General features: G+C 30.9%; 2 protein-coding genes across 3 annotated transcripts in view; one reads left to right on the top strand and one right to left on the bottom strand.

The window, feature by feature from the left end:
• Positions 1-242: 242 nt before the first annotated feature.
• LOC128170831 (uncharacterized) lies at positions 243-6353 on the bottom strand. 2 transcript variants are annotated; one of them, XM_052836583.1, is made up of 7 exons: positions 6300-6353; positions 5977-6043; positions 4573-4612; positions 3549-3808; positions 3037-3116; positions 2471-2826; positions 243-2375 (listed from the first exon to the last, which is right to left on the bottom strand). In XM_052836583.1, the coding sequence occupies exons 2-7, from the start codon at positions 6011-6013 to the stop codon at positions 1541-1543; spliced, it is 1608 nt and encodes a 535-aa protein (XP_052692543.1). In that variant the 5' UTR covers positions 6014-6043; positions 6300-6353; the 3' UTR covers positions 243-1540. The 2 variants fall into 2 exon arrangements, with proteins under 2 accessions (XP_052692543.1, XP_052692544.1); XM_052836584.1 differs by lacking the exon at positions 4573-4612.
• Positions 6354-11377: 5024 nt separating this feature from the next.
• The window catches only part of LOC128174396 (uncharacterized), a 35923-nt gene continuing 25338 nt past the window's right edge, over positions 11378-21962 (top strand). The window contains exon 1 of the mRNA XM_052839959.1: positions 11378-12019. Within this exon, the coding sequence (XP_052695919.1) occupies positions 12001-12019 (19 nt within the window). The 5' untranslated portion in view covers positions 11378-12000. The remainder of the gene's footprint in view (positions 12020-21962) is intronic.

The following is a 21962-nucleotide window of genomic DNA, read 5'->3' as shown; positions in this document are numbered from 1 at the left end:
CATTATATTAACTTAGTTTAACGATTTCTTTATCCAACGAAATAAATCATGAATAATAAATTGAGTTTCATTAAAGTTAAAACTATATCGAACCTTTTAAAAGACGTTTATTGTGGAAATAATTGATATAGTTTCAACTTGCATAAAACCCAATTCATTATTCACGATTTATTTCGTTTGATAAAGACAACGTGAAATAATAGTTGAAACTACTAGTATATCAATACGTACACTGTATATGAAGGAACTAATTAATGGTTTTCGCAGGGAGAAAAGCTGTCCTTTATTTCCGCAATTAACGTTATTTTTAAATGGTTAACATATTGCATAAATGTAAAATATATTATAAATAAGCTCAACAAGTAAAACAAACTGTTAAAACAAAGTCTATTAATATTTCAACGTTCTTTATCGCAGTAAATTAAACATATTGTTTAAGTCCATGAAATATCAAAATATCAAACGCGTGAGTATCTAAGAGCAATGACATGTATTTAAATGTCACAAGTACAATACATTAATTGGTTATTCATAAAAAATAAAAAAAAAACAGAAAAGATTTGTAATAAAAGACATTTACAATAAAAGATACCATGAATTGTATGATACATAAAAATGATAAATTGTATAATATCAAGAGGTACTTTAGAGGTTAGCTAATCAAAATAATAGACTAATAATGAAGAACAATAATGGTGAATCACCAAAAAACAAAAAAAGAGTAGATAACAAATTGGTATACTTGTTTGCTTTTATCTATAATACACAAATGAAGGAAAAATTAAATATGACATTATTGTACTTTATACCTAGAAAATTGTGTATAAAGACAAAAATCAGTAGTTCTCAATAGGTGATAATGTCAATAATTAAGTTAAGGTTTCAACATGAGGACATTTCAAAAAACTCAAACTCCATACCTAACAAAAGGCATTAAAAATCAAAGTACTGAAGTACTGAAAGCCGTGCTCTTTTGTTGTGTCTTTATGCATATTGTGCAGTAAAGACTGAAAATCAATTTTTTTCTCTCTCTCTCTTTCTCTCTCTCTCTCTCTCATGCTTTTAATGTCGGCAAAGCGTCAGAGAGCGACCAATTTTTGTAAAAGGCTATAAACAAAAATATGTCTGTCTTAAAGTAGGAAAAAATTCAGCAGTTGCTGCCTTGAATTTTTCAACAAGCGTTATAAATTCAATCCCCATTTCTTCAATGCGCAGCAAAGTAGTTCGTTCATGGAAATTCATGCGCATTTTATGTGTCCAAAATGCATAGTCTTGTCTTTAAAACACGTTATTAATAAGGAAACTAAAAAAGATAGAGAATTCTCTTGAAATTTAACAAAAAACAAACAAAAAAACCAACACTTTCGACAAAACGTGGTTCTTTTTGTGTAATTATTTGGTATAGCGGAAGCTTTTACTTTGACGCTGTTCGGGTTTTTTTTGCTTACTTTTGAAATTGTTCTATTAATAGCAATACTGGCGATTGCCGCCTACAGCCAGGACTCTGCTTTCAGCAGAGCCCGGCGAAAAATCAACATTCTCAAATTTTATCAAATTCAATGGTCATTTTTCTATCCCGAATAAATCGATCTATTGCATTTTTCATAAATATTGCAATAGTCTCGGTTTGTGCGCTTTTGTTTTCTTCCCCACGAGCATCAAGATTACCCCCGAAAATTACACCAACGCCATAATATTTTCCATTAAGTATCGTCAAGACAATCGCGCCACTATCTCCTTTCGTGGAGAAAGGCCTTTCAGAATCAACTGGTAAAATTACCATTACGTCCCTACCAAATAGCTGAAAATGGTCAATTTTTTCAATCAAACCATGTGTTTCTTGTGTGGCAGCTCCATATTTAAAAACTTGTCTGTAACAGAGGCTTTCTTTGGGAATGTCTTCGATTGTGATATGCTCGTTGAAGAATGTCTTTTGTAAACTTTTTATCATAGAGGAATCAATTTTGACTATTGATACATCATGAATATTTCTACTGGATTCTGGCCAAATACATTTACCGAATCTAACCCCAGTGGATGAACAAGCAATATCACCGCTACTGATAACATGTGGCGACGACAGCGCCACGGTTTGTACCGATTCATTTGCAGACGTACTTTTTATTTCTCCGAAAATTCCTAAGGTACCCATTTTATTATTTGTGTTGTTTCTCATGAAATCGCCACACCTTAATGTACACTGTGGTATTAAAACTTGTTCTAATGATCTAAAATGAACCTGTCCTGTGAAATACTCTTCGATGGAATTTTCAATTTTCACTCTCCTCTCGTATTCTGTCGTCAACTGTTCGTTCCCATATATATGCAATTCGTTTTCAAAAAGCCTATATCCAACGACACCATTTTTACTCGATCTGTAAAACATCAAAAAACATCAGAAAACAAACCATCAAAAAAAAAAAGAATGAAAAAGATCGTTTTGATGTTGAGGCAGTCATAAAATACGTACTTTTGAAGTATTTCTAAGCATTGTTCTGTCAGTGGCGATTTAACTGACGTGTTCCTTGATTGTAGCTTTTCAATGAGGGAATGAAGTTCGCACTTGATTGCATGGATTTGCCGTGTTGATGTTCGCAATTCCAGGTCTGATGAAAAAATTTCGAGTTTTCTGTTTAGTATTCTATAAAGTGTTTCGTAAAACACCGTATTATCTGATGCTGGTGAAATGACATAGGGTATGGGACAAAATGCGTATTTTTTGCAACATGCAATGGCTTCAATTTTCTCTCTCTCTGAAACCGTCATGAGAAAGATATGGGAATCTGAAGCTCTCCTAATGACATGCCGTATTTTTTGGACGCGTGCCTTTTCAAGATAAAAAGAATGTCTTCAAAATTGCAGTGGATGGCGATCAAACACTAACATATCAGAGACTGCCATGAATATTAAATGAAAATACGTTTTCTTAAAAAAACATTTAATTTATATTTATATTTAGATTGTATAATCACATGTATATGGATACGCAACTTTGAACCTATATTTTATGATAAATAGGGAAATTGATGTACATACTGGGTCCATTGTCTCCCAAAACTGGTCCGCAAAGTAAATTAAGCACACAGTTTCTTTATGCTCCTTTAACACAGTTTCAGCTGTTTGATTTAAAAAGTAGAACAAAATAAGTACATTGTGATGGAATGAATGAACATATCTTTTGAAGTTTTCAGGTCAAACAATAGTAAATCATTTAATTCATGATTCAAACTACAATGTTTTAATAATAAATGTCTGAATTATCAATTACATAATTATCTTTAGCGGTATAGAAACATTATTTATTTTTAGTTCTTTTGCGCTATTTGAGTGATCGAGACAATTGCTGACGTGTTCTTGTTTATATTAAATCATTAAAAACGTATGTATTAATGTTATACTAAGGTTGGTAATGAATGACATGTAGTCGAATCATCTAAAATAAAGAGTTAAAAACAACTGTATGCATTGGTGTTTAACCATTGATTTTAAACTTGTTAACAAACAACTATCCTTTCCTCGAAAAAAAGTTATTTGTAACTAACACTCACACATTTTCTCCGGTTGATTTTTATCAAAGCCAAATCTTTTCAAAGAGTCTTGTATAATGCTTTTATCTTCTTCCGACATCAGAAAAAATCCTTCCATTGGTTTTCCACAACCTTTTAAAATGCATTTTTCTTTCGCCTTTCTCCATAGAGTACTGGCTTTTTTGGTAACGTATCTAAATAGGTTGAGCTGTGGCGGACCGTATTCAAATGTAATTTGGTAAGTTTGTAAGGTTGATACATTTAGTCTTCTTTCTGAAGGGCTGCATTAATTAAAATCGTTTAGTTTCAAACATGAATCTGTATTTTACGGTTTTAAACAATTGTGCAAGCAGGTTTCCAAAGAATTTTTCAGTTTAACAAAAAATATCTTGCCGTCGAAAAATGCATGCAAAAGCTTTGGATTTAGATGAGGGATGGCGGATTTTTACATATTAAATATAGCATCTTATATATTATACTCTGTCCCGAGTGTTTGCTTCCGCCACTTTTTGCTTGTAATTTCGATAATCATAAATACCCTTGGGCTCAAACTACGTAAATCAACTAATATGAAAAATGCCAAGTTTATCTATTTTGAAACACCCCTTATACAGCTTCAGGTTTCAATACACATCCCAAAATAAAAAGTCTACGGAGATTAAACATTGTATCAGCCATTATCAAGCCCGGATGATAACGTTGAAAAATTGCTCGAGGTATCCCGAGTACTTCCGAATGGAGAAAAGATGTAAACATCTCCAATTATAAATCTCCGTAAGAAATTTGTTTTCGTTTTTGTGAACTTTTATGAGTGAAAAAAGATAATTGTTAAATGGAGATATCTTGGATATATTCCCTTTTATCGATTTCAACTGTATTTCTTTCACAGGTATGAGCATTGTTATTAAAAATCATCAAAAAGGGATAGAAGCAATAACTTGGGACAGACTATAGTATGCTGTCGTTGCATACAACCCGAAGAGCTGGTATAAAATTCGGTTTATAAGCAAGAAGCACATCTTTTTTCTCACATATATACTCTCACCTTTTACTCCTAAGACGTTTGTGTGGAATGAAATGACTTTCTGATTCATGAGAAATAGAAATGATTACAAATGTGATTGATTTGTATGCTTAGGTATTCACACACACACACAAACTACAGTGCTGCTATCGTGAAAGTTGACAAAACTATCCTATCCTTTCCTATATCCTGTATCCTGCATCCTATCCAAATAAGCTCTATCCTATCCTATCCCATACCTTCAAAATATAGGAATGCAAGTTAAATTAAACGAAATTCAAGAATTAAATGATTCTATCAATTAATGTTGTACTCAAAATGAATTATTAAATATTAAAACCGAATATTCTTCGAGCGGGATAACTAACTAACCTGTACTATGGTAAAACCAAATTGTACGCAAGATTGACACAATAAAGAACACAAACAGGAAAGCGATTCGATTTTTGATTTTATTATATTTATGCGTAAAAAACAGATACATAACTTCGATGCACTTATTGAGGAGCTGTTTAGTCACATATTTTTATCAAATTAGTTTCTTATCACATTTAACTAAACGTATTTATCATTATTCGAGCGATTCGTTTGACAATAAAAGTAAACACGATCTGGAAATAAATAATTCCGTTACGAAGTTTATATCGTTTATAGTTAAACCACTCAGAGTTATTTTTAAAGTATAAATTCTTAAGCATTTATAGCTAGCAAACATTTATTAATTCGATATGTTCAGGTTAATATCGGACAGAAATATTCGTCCCTGTAATTAGGCATCGAACAAATTATATGAAACGTGAAGCAATGTATGTTTTTTGTTAACATGTTTATGTTTAAAAATGCCGAATTGGTCGTTTATAAATTCAAGCTTTTATTACTTTGCAGACTTTAAATGAAGTAAATACAGGAATCTATTTCTGACGTTGTCAAATGTTGCAACGAATTCTCGCAGTAACTCTGTACTTGCGTACGAATTGACAAAGATGTAGCGCCGACATTTTAGCGCGCATCAATGTTATGCACCGCGTTCTTGATGTAATAATTATTCTTAAATGGTTTAACTTGTAAAAAGTATTAAATTGACATTGAAAATACATTGTTACGCCATTTTTCCTTTCGCGAAATAACTCTGAAATTTATACTCGAATCTGAATGGCTATAGGATGCAGGATAGGATAGGATAGGATTGGATAGAACTTAACTTTAATATTTCTATCATGTATCGTGAATCCTGCATCCTATCCTATCCTATCCTTGCCAACTTTCAGGATAGCAGCACTGTATTGAGTAAAAACAACCATGAATTTCATCCTTGTGATCTATATTTAATATAAATGATTAAGGATACCAAACATACATGTACGATAAACTTTATTATATAAGGTAATATGCATTTATCCAATTTTCATTCAAATGTTTCTTTACCAAGTTTAAGTGGTCGTTTCGTCACAGTCTCAGCCATCAGTTTTTTAACTCCAGTCCAGTGAATTGCCTGTTATAATATATATATATATATATATATATATATATATATATATATATATATATATATATATATATATATATATATATATATATATCCACTGCCTTTCAAATAATTTCATATGTTTGATAAACAAAAACAGTAGAAATAAACAATTAGGAAGATATGTTTTCACTAGAATGAAAATATTCTTTCTATTCATGTGTTAAACGGTACACTGCCGTCATGGGAAATGGTCCTTAAGGTCTAAATTTCAGAAACTCACGTTTTTACAGCTTCCTTATACCCAATACGTTGTGAGTACAAATCTTCATCTACAAAATAATCAATACCTTACATTTTACAAAACATTAGGGTAATGTTAGTAATTACATGTCAACACTACAAGTACCATGATGTAGCTTTTTGTTAAACATCCAAGGAAAAATCTTGATTCACGGTGTGATATGAATTTGTAAGGTTCAATACCAGGGAGGTTACCGATATGCTGAGTCTATTTGTGATTTCTTTCGTTGTACGTGTAATATAATACAAAATGAAATGTAATTAAAAAAATCAGATGCACATGTAAAAATAAAAGAAAAGAATATTATCTTCAAGTGAAACAATTTGATAAGAACTGTTTGATAAGTATCCACATTGTCTCATAGGAGATAAGTATTTCTTTAGGTCAAAAGCCGAAAGATATCCCAGTGAAAAAATAAAATTGGTAAACATTAAAGTCTCCATCTAATTTTAGTTGACTAGCGATTAGCAATAACAAGCATAATTACAAAATAAAATAAAATTAAACCCCACACGCTCTTAAGGTTTTCAGACAAGAAAGTTGAATTTGTTTTAATTCGTTTTAGATAATGATAATCAATAATTATCAAAAAGTCGTCGCTAGAATAAACAGAAAAGAAAAAATGAAAGAGGGCAAGAAAATTACAATTCACACGTATTTTCGATAATTATGTGGAAAGGGATAATGTTAAAGAAGTATTCTTGTTATGATTATACATGTAGTATACCTGTTGAAACCAATTCAATGTAATGCAAGAAAAAAATGCGCATACCTACAGTGAGTGCTCAGTCTAAGGTGAGTAATATATGTTACATACAGCTTTTAAATGGACATTGTGAAAACGATGAGTTCATTATTGGAACTATGCCAAATTTAATTTATTATCTCATATTAGAAGATAAAATCAATATTTGTTCACTCCTATTTGAAACAAAAATTTATTTCATTTGTTAGCTCACCTGAGCTGAAAGCTCAAATGAGCTTTTCTGATCACATTTTGTCTGTCGTCCGTCTGTCTGTCCGTCCGTCCGTCCGTCTGTCCATCTGTCCGTAAACTTTTCACATTTTCAACATCTTCTCAAGACCTACTGGGCCAATTTCAACCAAACTTGGCACAAATCATCCTTGGGCAAAGGGGATTCAGAGTTGTGAAATATTAGGGCAACACCATTTTTCAAGGGGAGATAATTACAAATTAATGAAAAATTTCGAGAAATTTTCAAAAATCTTCTTCTCAAGAACCATAAATCCGGAAAGCTGAAACTTAAGTGGAAGCATCCTCAGGTAATGTAGATTCAAAATTGTGAAATTCATGACCCCCGGGGGTAGGGTGGGGCCACAATGGGGGGTCGAAATTTTACATAGGAATATATAGATTAAATCTTTTAAACTCATCTTCTCAGAAACTAATCATCCAAGAAAGCTGAAACGTTTTTGGAAGCATTCTCAGGTAGTGAAGATTCAAAGTTGTGAAAAATATGACCCTTGGGGGTTGGGTGGGGCCACAATGGGCGGAGGGGGGTCGAGGTTTTACATAGGAATATATAGAGGAAATCTTTTAAAATCTTGTTCTCAGAAACTGATCAGCCAGGAAAGCTGAAACTTGTGTGGAAGCATCCATAGGAAGTGTAGATTCAAAATCGTGAAAATCATGACCCCAGGGGTAGGGTGGGGCCACAATGGGGGGGGGGTCGAAGTTTTTCATAGGAATATATAGAGTAAATCTTTAAAAATCTTCTTCTCAGAAACTAATTGGCCAGGAAAGCTGAAACTTGTGTGGAAGTATCCTCAGGTAATTTAGATTCAAAGTTGTGAAAATCATGATCCCTGGGGGTAGGATGGGGCCAGATTGGGTGGGATGTTAAAGTTTTACATAGGAATATATAGAGTAAATCTTTAAAAATCTTCTTCTCAGAAACTAATCAGCCAGATGTTTATTTATAATTGTTATGACTTTGACTCCAGGACAATTCTTCGGCTTCACAAGAAAGTTCAGAGTTTGATGTAGCTTTATATCCTATATGAGAACTGCAATACTCAACATGTGGAATGACTATAAAATCATCCTGTAAGAAGAGGGACTAATGATAACAAACATAAGAATATCCAAGGGGGGGGGTGGATTTTATTTATACATGATCTACAAGTATTATTGTACATTGTCCAGATTGTTTGTATTATGACTCCATTAAGCTGATTTTATCATACCTATTGTTCCTTAGGTGAGCGATGTGGCCCATGGGCCTCTTGTTGTAGATTTAAGATTCTACAGGGTTTTCATTATTTTAAAAAACCTATTTGACATTTAAAAAAACCCTTCCTTTTATGCATAGTAACAAAATGAAAAAAATAGGATTGAATTTAATTATATGATTTTAAGCATTTCGACGTTATATTGATTAATTCAAGTTGATCTATAATATTGAGATAAAATTACCATGTCTCAAAAAAAGAAATTCAATATATTTTTTTTTATTTTGGCTCTCGTTGTTTTGTTGTTCTTTCTTTAGTGTACACTTATTTTTGTTCAATGTTGGTAATACCTATCAAAACAAACGTGGGATAAATAATATCAGACATTGTCAAAGTCACAAACATATAAAGTACTGAACTATTACTTTCAATAATTGTTATTTCAGAGTTGCTAAAGTTGCCTATTGAAATAATTAATTGTTTAAAACATATAAATCAATCATATTCAAACATCATAAAATATATTTAATACATAAATCTAAGTTGTGTTAGTGAGTATTTTATTATATTCATATCTGTATTAATCATTGTTTCAGCTCACCATAATTCTGTGTAATTGAAAAACAAAGATCAAAAGAAGCCAACAGCTGAGTTGTTCATTAATTCGACAACAGCTATATAAATTTAAATGTAGTTTTGTCATCATATAATTTAAAAAAATATCTTAATTAGTTTGTGAGTTCTTTTGCTAAAGTGCACCTTGTTATAAGCGAACAGAGTTTTTACGAGGTAAAAGATTCAGAAGATTACATTTCAGACATGTAAGCCGTGATACTAAGGATGAAAAGTTTAAGTCTTAGCTAAGTTTATCAAGATATGTCGTTCCTCAACAGAACATATATAAAATGTAAAAGGCAAAGTTCAGGAGATAGGTGTACAGTCCCAAAAACTGTACTGTGATAACTGGAAATCCCCGCAGGCGATTAATATATATGTTGCTTGCAATTGACAACTTGTCGAAATCACAGTAGATATGTTATCATGTGTTTGTCAAAGTGGGTCAACGATAAGATATTGCACATTATTTTGTCAAGTAGATATGCTTACAATTGACGTGTCGAAATCACAGTGGACATGTTATCATATGTTTGTCAAAGTGGTTCAACGATAAGATATGGCACATTATTTGTTACGTAGATATTGCTAAATATCGAATCAATCGTAAGCATCTGATGCAAATCACATTTACGTTAGTGCATTTGACATAAAATAGCATGTTTCCCAATATTCCAATCTATGCAATTGATGTTGCGTGATACAGATCTACAAGTATTCGTTTACATGTAATAGTTATATATCCACATCTGCTAAGTATATCTATCCCTTTTCTTGTGGAGATTTATTTGGGATACAACAGTGCAATAGAAAATGGCAGAAAATAAATCTCGAATAATTCAATTTTAATCAGTTATTAATTGGTCAAAACCTTACAGAAAACTTTAGAAAAATCACAGAAAAAACGAACTAATCATGAAAATGTCTTACTGAAATTCTCATACAAGACGGTTTGTCTATTTCTGGCTTCTTATAAACTGATGTACATCAAAAAAATTAATATACTTTAAGTTACTTACGACAAATTCAATATTTTGTTAAATAAAGGATGTAAACATAGACAACAAACAATTCCTTCGTTGATGATTCATGTAGGATATTGTCCTTTCTGATATATTTCATTTTATCAAATAAAATATACATGATAGGCTGGTTAACAGTCTATGTGTGTTTAATTAAATATATATGAGTTAAATTGTTTAGTGTAGAATATTAGTAGAGGCATTTTTAGTCATAGTTTGTTTGATAAAGTAGAGTAGTAATTTTGTTTTGTTGATCTCAATATTTTGTTCAGCTTTATGGTTTACAGCAATGTATACATTTATTGCCTTTTTTTCTTTTAATTCAAAATAGATAACAAAATGTTAAATATAATGATTACTTTAAAAGTCGTTTTTGGCATATCCAACAGTTACAGCTTTTTTTTTTGTACAAAGCAACGCTGTTCAAAGTAAATACCTAAAGGTTGTCTAATTACTTATCAAAACTTATTCTGTTAGGTATGCGGAGTAACAATGTCGCAAAAATGTAGTATTATGTAATTTATTAGTCCGACGACCAAGTTATTTTACATATGGGTGTTACGATGTTTATAATTGTTATTAAGGTTTCCTTTTATCTTTTTTACCTAGTGTCAGGATCAAGATGTGCTCAGGTGTCAGCAGATTTTTCTTTGTTAGGGGATTATCTACGTTAACTTAATTATTTCTTTATGGCCAGTGTCCGGAGATCAGGGTCACGTGGGTTAATTTTTAATTACCAAAATTGTGTCCGAACAAAGAATCTTAATTTTGATTGGCTGAAATAGATCAGGGAAGCCCAGGTCTCCGATTGAGATTGTGTACCCTACCTTGGTCATTCTAATCGGAGACCTGCAACAATAAACATCATCTTGTAATTGTCTAAAGGCTTCCCTGTTCTAATTTCAGGTAAAATATGGTTTATATTATTTCTTTTTAATTATAGTTTATTTTAAAAGTTTAATCATTTCTAAATTTTTAAATGCATAAAAGTTGTTCATGCCATTTTCAAGTTTAATGTGTTTTTAAGAAATTTGAGCTTTCGTCTAAGTTAAAGTTTTGATTTACTTCATTAATTTTCTTAATCGAGCTATATTTGATTCAAACCTTGTTTTTCTATTTTAAATTGTTAACTTTAGCTACAATTATGTCTTAGTCTATGAATTCTTTATTTTAATCAGTTAATTATAGTTTTTTTGTTTATTGATTCATAACTGACACCTGCGGCCCTTGCACGTTATTTCTTCTTACAAAGTCGGAAATAGTTATTCCGTTGTTGGTTCTTGAGTTTAAAATTTGTTTACTGCACAGCGATGCAACAGTTAACTTTTATATCGTAAGTTTATACTTTAAATACTTAATTGATCCTTATTTAAAGGAATACTCAGGTAAATTTATGCATTGTTTGAATCACCGCTTCGTTTGTGTAAAGCCTCGTTCATTAGATAACTGTTAACTCTATTTACTTTTATAAGTTCAAATTTCCTCGACAATTGTTTACCTTAACTTTTATTAAGGAAAATGTCATTGTTTATATTTGTTTATACAGAGTGACTGTTTTTATATTGTTTAATCACTCTGATAGTCACCAGTGTTAGGTAGGCTAGGGCACCCACATTTGTAATGCGTAATGCAGATAGTGTCATAATTTTTATTGTGCCTGGTGACTAATATTATGTTCATTCCTAATCGGAGACCTGCAACAATAAACGTCATCTTGTAATTGTCTAAAGGCTTCCCTGTTCTAAATTTTAGTGCAATCGTCCCAAACCTTTTGGACTGGACATTGCAAAATGGGTCCTCCCACAGCAAGCGAGTTATAGAATTCCCCATATAACGTCATAGTCAAAAACATGACACGACAATATGAAGGTAAAGACATCGAGAAAAAATACATAACCCGCGTTAGAAAGCATTTAATTGAATGAATAAATATCTTAGTCGATATCTTTATGAAAAAAAAATCTTTAAAAAGTCACAATATAAGACTTCAATTTAAATGCTAGAAAATGGATTTCTTTCTTTTTCTAATACTGTGTAATAGGTAATTGCTAAACACATTTAAAGGATGATGGTTAATTTTTTTAACAACAATCCTTCTTAAATTGTTCCGGATATAGTGATGATGTTACCCGAATTTGGAACAGGAGAACGACATATTATTCTAAGGATAATTGGTGTTGTATAAGCGTTCGATGTTTAAGTATTGTAAATAAATCAAAATACAATACTACTAGCTTTGTTTTATTAGATTAGATTTATTTCCCTCTACAACAGTCGACTCACATTCACTGAAGTGCTTTATAGACTCCGATCAGTCATAGATACGCTTACTTTCTCTTCCTCTAATCAGTTTTATCTGCGACAAACAAAAATTGTCACCATGAAAAAAACTTCGGGTAGGAAAGGTGAGTAGTATAGGTGGTAAGTAAAACCTTCATTCAATAAAATACAACTTGTAACCAAATTTTGAATTTCATTTCATTCGGTTTTAATTACCACCAACAAATATACAAAAATATAATAACAAAGCCTTACCTAATAGAAGGTTGGTGTGAATTAAAACAAAATTGTTCTCTATTAATAAGACTGTATTCCTGAACATTCATCCCGATAACCACTTTGTACGAACATATAAATATATACAAATAAAACCCTTGTCAAAATTTACATACACAGCAAATTTAGAACAAACATACAACTTCATGTAAAAGATATAGTTAAAACTACTTAATATAATATCTATCTGGATCAACTTCGATAGATATAAATGAACCTCTTTACTACTAGATGAGCAACAAGTCGTCAGGCTTTTATAACTTTAATATTAACAAACAATTTGCCGGTATTAACAGTTCTTGTTCCGTAGACGCTCTTTACAGTAAGTTTATTTTGGCAATCGTAATATGTCGAGATCTTGACGGTTTATAAGTTGAAAAAAGTGATGTTTCTGATCTTACTTACTTCACTTACTTATGCTACCACTTCTGTATGAAAGTGCTTGCCTTGTGATGTGGAAATGTCCTATCTACCGCCACCTTACCTTTATTACTTTTCCTTCAATATGGGTTAAATTGTCGGTGTTTCTGATTTGGACAGGCAATTTGGTTTGGGGGATACGTCTCGGTTATGAGTTGATAAATGTCTGGATCCTGTTTGTTGTAGATATAGCCATCCTCCATGTTTAAGAAAGGACCCAAATCATCCACAAAGTTGAGGTCATCTTATTTTGAGCATGGTATTTACTTATTTCATTCTTTTCATTGTTTTCGCTGATTTTTTTAGCAACCATATAAATGTCCACGTAAAGGTATTTACGTAAAAAATAAAATGTATTTCATGCTATTAATGACTATATATAAATACAACGTGAAAATAATGTCATCTGTTAGTTCATTCATGAAATATTTTTTTTAATCAAATTTAATTAATTTAAATTAATTTAATCTCAACTCTTGATGAAATAATTTATTCTGTATATGGGGAGAGAATAAAAAGGAATGTGACACCATGATAAGGGTCATCACACTCTTCACTATTCATTTTGAATGCCAATTTCTTTCTTTAACATAATTTTAACATTTGTAATGTACGATAGCCATATTCCAATAGTATATAGTCAAAGAATTTGAAAATAAATGACATATTGCGTTCTATCTTATTGTAATTTAACAAATTGCAAACATTAAATCAACCGTTATAAATTTTATGTTTTATACTCTTAATCCCCAAGATCCTTATATCTAATATTGGTGTTTTGAAAAATACAGTGTGAAATTGAACAAAAATATGTGATAATATCGCCTGTCGCATTTGGAAGACAAAAGTGAGTTAAAAGTCGTTCGTCCATTTTTTCTTCACGACTGGTTTTTTTTTCCAAATTGCTTGGAGTATGGTGTGAGAATAAACAGCATATGAAGATGATGAGTTATTATATTATCGGTCGAATAATGTATTATATGTTACGGTTTTTTTTTTTAATTATGAAAGAGCTGTAATTTTTCAGACGGAGAAAAATGACCATTTGTTATATTTCACAGCCCAAACATGCGCATGTATCTTCTCTAATTGTGATAGAAGACCAGTCGAAATAATTAGGGCATTACAATAATATATTTTTAGCATTTTGAAATCATTGATGTTTTGAAAGAAGCACTAAAAAGATTGTCGTACGTTATGCTCTATTTATTTCACTCTAGGAGACGAAATTGTGTTATTTGGCGCAAAGTTACTATAACAAAACTCTTTTGGTTTTCAAACATATGTAATCTACACCAACACTTGTATATTTGAGAGGTTTCAAGAAAATGTAGGGTTTGGTTCTTTTTTGGGGTAATCCAGAAATACAGACACATTTACTATGAAGTTTCCTTCTTTGCACTTTCAAGCAAATTAAAGATAAATAAAAAAAAAAACCCGTGCGCATTAAAAACTATAGGGCGGCTTCTTAACTATGAAAGCTTCATTGCTTTTGGTTTTTATCTTTGTATTTTTTGTGTTTGTTTTCGGTTTGTTTGTTTTGATTTGTTTTAAGTTAGAAAATTTAAGCGTTTGCGTTTCACAGTTCTGCTTTTTAAAAAAATATTTCTCGAGGAACAAAAGAGATTCTAACGATATTATAAAAAAAATATGTTTGATATGAAGTGTCGTAACATCAAAACGGCACATACTAGACAGGAAAACATTACCTTACTTTAGTAATCTTGATGCATCATTTTCCTTAATAATATTGGTTTTATAGATATTATGTCACTCATTTTAAAATATATTCTAATTGATACACGCATTTTAAAAGTTATTTTCGTAAAAAGATTATAATGTAATGCATTGTATACTGTATCAATTTCATTAAGATTTGTACTTAAAAAGAGGTTCTAACGAGTTTCAAAACAAACATCCAGTTATAAACAATGCTATAAAATAAGAACTTTTCTGTCTAAAGCCTAGCTTAAAAGTTCATGAAATTCACAGGAAAGTTTCATGTTTATCAAAGGTAATGGAAATCTCTTTGTGTACAGCTGGAATGTAGAATAATAGATTTTAAGAACAAGTTAATGATGAATAACATATCATTTTGCATGTTTAAAAAAAGAAACTAATCAGAATTATTTTTTCGATCCAATAATTAGTTAAATGTTACAGTTTATTTTAGTATGAAAGAGCTGTAATTTTCCAGACGAATAAAAATGATCATTTGTTATAGTTATGTATCATATATGTATCTTCTCTAATATGATAGAAGACCATTCGAATGAACGAGGCCATAACGTATGACATCTTTTTAGTGCTACTTAAAATAAAAAAAAGATAAATTAATAATACTTTGTTTACACTATTTTTTCGAAATTGAAAGTCATTCTCTAACCATATTTTATAGCTTTTAAAGATGGTTGAAAAGGCATTGCCATTTCAAATCTACATTACTCTTCTTGAGATAAAGAGCTATAAATTAAGACCAATGAAAATGATCAAACTCTGAACCTATTTTGTTCTCCTAAAAATTCTATTTTTTATTTAACTTGTGGTTTGAAGGAAGTATTGTTTCTTAAAAATAAGACTTATGAAGAAGATGTAGATGACATGTCTACATTACTTCTCCTGATGTACTCTTCAACTTCTGTTTAGTTTTTTTTCGCTTACACGCAATGGCTCTTTATCTTTTTTTTTTATTAATATTTCCCAAAAATTTCACAACGTCTGTCAACTCTATCTTTAGAATAGAAAATGCATTCCTCTTTCAGAGTTAAGAAAAATATAATATTGGAGGATATATAAATGCTATTTCAATCTCAGTATCCTTCTAAAGTGAAGTAAAAATATCCTTTGCTGTAAAAATATCTTTTTACACCAACTTTAAAGAATACAATTCTTTAGAATTCAGGTAATATTCACAACTAGTTTCTTTGGAAAATATTGTAAAACGGGAAAGGTGGCGGAATACAAATTTTAGCGCCTTTGTCGCAAAAACCTCTGAGCGCTAGAATTAATTGTAATCCAACAATTCTGTTTACGAACAAAAATTACACACTAGTGCCACTAAATGAATTTTTTATATCTATCTACTGACAATTTAGACAAAAGTAAGTTTGTTATTCTCCACGACAGATTACCGCACGTGCGAGCTAGAATCAAAGTCATCGTGTTCACGTGCTTGAGTGAACACACAACTAAATTTGGTGGTAATCGTCGGCGCTAAATTTTTGTGGCGCCAATGTATTGGCACTTGCATTAGAGCTTAAATACGTATGCGCCAATTATTCTCGTTTAAAAGTAATTGTTTCTGATGTACAGTAAAGCACGCTTATAACGAATTGCAAGGGACAGGCGAATTAACTTCGTTATAATTGCAATTCGTTATATCCGTCCAGTTTACAACATGTAATAAAGTCACGAGGAATGAAAAATCAATTCGCTGTAGGCGTCAGTTCATAATAAGCGTGTTTGCTATAACCGTGTTTTATTGTATTTATAATTAAAAAATATTGTATATACCCCTTCAATGTGTTTTTGAACGAAAAAAGCAACATTTTGATACAAGTTGACAACTGAAAGTCGTTTTGGGGAAATTTTTATTTATCGTTCTGCACTTGTTTAAAAACATCCCAATCTAATTTCAATTCACCTTTACGGAAAATGATGCCGTGTCCCACTGACCTTACGATCCATCAAGGGAGAGATCAGGCCTAACGCATAAGGTAATGAATGAATTAACAGGTATCGTGACTATTTGGCTAATAAACGTGATCCTGTATTTTAGAGAAAGTCTGGATGAGTTATTTTGCATGATTATGTATAGCTGGGGCCTAATACGTAATATAGGATGATAATCTCAATTTGGTCAATATTAATAGACCCCTTCATAATAACTGCGGTACTGCACTCTTCTTGCATGGCAAATTGATAAACTTTGCCGAAAATTAAGTAGATAGATGACTAAATGACGTTAATGAAACAATTGACGTTACGTTATATTTCACAAATTATATTATGTCATTTTGCCCTGCAAAAGAGCAGTATCACAGTTACTGCGAAGAGGTTACTTAATATTTATTTTGTTAAAATTTATGAATGAAAGAAAAAGCAGAATTTTATTCTGAAAATCAGAACAAGGTGATATCATTACAACTGTTTATGATCAATTAAATTCTTTTCTAGAGATATAATATTGATTTATGATTAATTTTTCTACTGTTGTATGTTCCTTTTTTATGATGTAAGATTGACAGATTTGATTTGCATGTACTCTGTATGCTACAATGTATACATCTATAATCAAGGAACGTCAGTTTTAGTGATTGTGTCGTAATATCAACGTAATAGTGAGTAAAATAAGTAAATTCAACATACTAGATTCATCATCCGTTATAAAATATTACAAAAGATTGCTATGGTGTTATGGGAATTGGATGTTAGATAAAGCCTACCGTTTAAATTTCTCAATTTTTGGGGGGTTGATAAACTGAATTTTAGCCAAAACAAGATAATATTTATAAAAAAGCAATTGAACGCATGGCAATATAATACCTAATGCATATATATATATATATATATATATATATATATATATAGATATAGATATAGATATATTCTGGTAACAATAAAGTAGATATATAAATTCTGGTAACAATAAAGTAGATATTAGACTATTTTATGCGTTCTTTCAAAAAAAAGATCACAAAATTATCTAATGATAAAAAAAGAGATTCAGGAAGTATTATTTATATAATTGCTGTGGTGATTGTATATTTAGTTTGGCGTGATGTGTATTTTACAGACCTTAAATGCTGATTGAATGTTGTGGCATTTTCTGATAAGAAATTTTATACACTAAGATGTCGAACAGTACTGATATAACAAAATAAAGGGATGATTACTTACCACATGTCGCCATAGGGCGATCACCTTCATACTGACGTCATTTCGTCTCATCAGGGCAGCAGATCGTCTTCGACTTCTGATGGGTTCAATTCGGCGTCACTCTAACCAATAAAGGAACACAAGTAATTAATGCCCTAACTGTTACTTTCTTAGAAGATTTTTCTGCTCAAATGTTTTTTTCAATCCAACATTTTGATCTTCTTAATTTAAATTTTATAAAAGGTAAGTTTTTTTGTTTGATAAATCTAAATTAAATTTTCATATAACTTTTTGTTTGAAATCGACAAATTTTAGAGTCACATAGTTACATTTTGTTAGACTCAAAGTTATCAAATTGGTTTTTTACGAGATCAAAAACGATTCTCTAGTACAAATGCACCAATAAAGATTCTGCGTTATCAATACGAAATTATATTATATCAACGATGCTTTCAATGATGTATCAAAAAAGAGTAAACTACTTTTAGGACGTAATTTTAGACTTATTTTTAAACCCTCGTCGTTGTTTAATCTGCAGGTGTTCAATAGTTATCAATTAGATCTTTCTTATACAACCTACCCTTTTATATAAGAGTGATCGTATTAAATGCATTTTAGGGTGAACATGTACGTAGGCCATATTGCGTTGTTTTTTAAGGAATAACTAATCATTCTTTGAGTATAATGAGGTGATAATTTTTGTCGGGGTGTGGTCAAATCAAATAAAGCCCGAGGCGCTTTATGAAAGATTTGACCACGCTCCGACCGGAATTATCACCTTACAATATTCAAAGAATGATTCCTTATTACTTATATTTATATTATTTCAAATTTGTACACTTTAAAACATTATTTGAAAACCACTATTTTTTTATGTAGCACATGATATGTATTAATACGCGGCGCAGCCAATACCGTTTTCCGATCATGCTATAAGACACGCCTTTTTTATGTCACTCATTTGTTATGAAGCTTTTGGGTTTTAGGGTTCAAAATTGATTCGTAAATTTATCACAAAAAAAGACAGTTGAAAATGTAAACATAAATATATCCGATGTACTGGTTACACCGAGCAACACCTAAAATGTTGTTGACGTGTAGTAATAGCGGTACTTTATTTAAAATGTATAGCGTGTTAAAATTATCATACATTATATTAACAATAGTAGAATATATCATCAATATATTATTTTAAACATTAAAAATCATATTAAAGTAAAATTAAAAAAAGGAAAAAAAAGAACACAACACAATAGTTGAACGAAAAAAGAAATACTTTTAAATGTACATTATATATAAATCTTAACTGTGGTTTTTGGCATTGAATATTCCTTGTTTTGAATTTAACAGTTTATGATATGATACATGAGCAGTCGAATCATACTCTATTGCAATAGAGATTTAATGTTCTCGCGATTTGATGGAAAATCTTTGAATCGCGGAATTAAGTACTAACGTAAAATAAGAAATTTACAGTACATGCTAAACTTTAATCTACGTCAAACATACCTTTTTAAGGAAGCTAGGGGCATCAAACATTAAATTAAGAGCTTACATCCCTAATTTCATAAAATGTTAATATCAAAGATAACACACACATTTTTACTTAAGCAATATCCAGAAAAGTCTTCGTTATGACATTGAGTTTCAAAGATTTTTATATTTCGCTATTTAAAAGATAAAACTGTAAAATGTTAAATCTCACGGTACTTTTTCCGTTCTGAAATAGATCAAAATACTAGTGTTAACCTACAATATCTATACAATATCTATCACAAATTTAAAAAACAAATTGCCGCTGCAGGTGGAGATGAATCCCCATCACTGTTGCGCCAACGTTTAAGACGACTGTAAAAACCGCCACTTCCCCGTAAAATTATCAATAAGATTTGCACAAATTTCAATCATTTTTTGTCCAGACAATTCTAGACTACTTATTCGTGGAAATTTATTTAAAAATACGCACTTTTAAGGGATAAAAAAAATTACCATTCGTTAATGAAGCTGCGATCTTATAATCAATCTTACCTCTTGAGGTAAATAACTGGTCGGAACTCATGCAACCGTCACGGGTTTAAAGAAGTGGGTTTTCCATTTAGTATATATAGGGTATCTTAATGAGGCGTTATAAAATCCCTTCTTTAATTTGACATATAATATTAATGCTTATAAACGAAAGAAATTCATTAAATTCGGAGAGACTCGTTGCGCAGTTGAACGCCTGATTGCACACTTATATATTGAGAAGTGTACAATTTTGTATTACCGTATAATAACAGAGGAATAATGTTTAGGTGTTTTGTTGATGTACCATAACTCCTATGATCCTTAGTGTGACCCCAGAAGGGGCGCTATTCAAATTACATATTGCAGAGTATTTTATCTAATTTACAGGAACTTTACTATGTTATTATCACGAAGCCGAAAACTAGTACAGTGAATCGTAAAAATTCGGCAATTTCGGGGCATGTTAAAATACACAAAATATTTTAGTTATAGTTCCTAAAATTTTTATAACCTATCTGATCAATAAATAAGGATTTCACAATTTAAAGTGTGTCAGGTTTTATCCAAAAATATCAGGAAATTCGAGAAGAAAACGGTAAACTATAGCCGATTTCTGGTACAGTGCCGGTAGTAAATGTATCTCTCGGGTTTCCCCCAAAATACGTTGTATTTTACAATATTGATTTTGAAACCAGCGTGCTTACAAATTTTTTGACTGTTTTGATGCAACATTCAAAGTCAATTTAAGGCCAAGGTGATGTTGACCGCACGGTCAATATATTTTTTCATAATAACATTTTTATACTGATTTTTCCTTTTATTTCTGCTATATACATAAAAGAAAGCCGAAAGTGAACATGTTGTTGTATGCCTCCAATCATAGTGCAATTGAGATCCAACTGTTATTTTAATTCTAAATATTAGTTTGGTGTAAAGAAAAATTTAATCCATGATATTAAGTTTTCACTGAAGTAATTTTTTTTTTTTTTTACAAACTTTACTCAATTGAATCAAAAGCTTTTAGAAATATGAAAATAGCAACAATCCTTCACTATCATTTTCCATGAAGTGTTTATATATGTCTTAAACTAATCTTGCATTTGTACCGATAAAACACCCTTTTCTGAAAGTCGATTGATCTTTACTTACCAGTTTATTTGAAACCTTTCCACAAATATTTTTATGTAAAAACAAAAGCTATAATCTCATAATCTGTGTTGGTCAAGCTTCATAGCATGTAATGTTTAGGTACTCTTATCTTAAGAGTGCTGAGGGATAGCGGATGTAAAAACAATATTTCTTTTTTTTCAATTCTACACAATAACATATCAAGTTGTCAGATAGTTTTAAAGGAACATTAATTTGACTCCCGTGATCTGGTGATTAATTTCTTTTTCAATAATAAGCTGCTTCTGTACATTTATCATTTGAGGGCAGTATGTCGCAAAATTTTTGTTTTCACAGTCATTGGATTTTTGACAATCATAATGCAAACATCATAATATAATGATCATTCATGAATTTGCATGCACAAATTATGAAGCGGGAATCTAGGGGGATAAATGATATAGTAATGTACGATATGTTAGTATTGTGAATTGATGTTTCTAACTTTATACTACCAAGGTTGATGATATTTTCTATTTTTCTACAATTCATTTCCTTTAAAAATCTAACATAATATTTGATGGTGTGTTTGCTCTGAAGATCTTTGCCTTGACAATGTTGGTGTTAATTCCTATCTGTGCTGATGTTCCTGTCATTTTGATAATTTCCCCTGCTTTGCAACGGGCGTGTAAGAAAAGACCAAAATCATCCACAAAGTTTATGTCATCTAACTTTGAGCATGGTGTCAACTTCTTTTATTCCTTTTATTGTCTTTGCTGATTTCTTTAGCAAATTAAAATGTCCACGAAAAGGTATTTACGTCAAAAAATATAATGTATTTCTT

Source organism: Crassostrea angulata, chromosome 2 (genome assembly GCF_025612915.1).
Source record: "Crassostrea angulata isolate pt1a10 chromosome 2, ASM2561291v2, whole genome shotgun sequence".
NCBI lineage: Eukaryota > Metazoa > Mollusca > Bivalvia > Ostreida > Ostreidae > Magallana > Magallana angulata.
The sequence above is the reverse complement of the archived record's forward strand: the minus strand, read 5'-3'. Positions and strand labels throughout refer to the sequence as shown.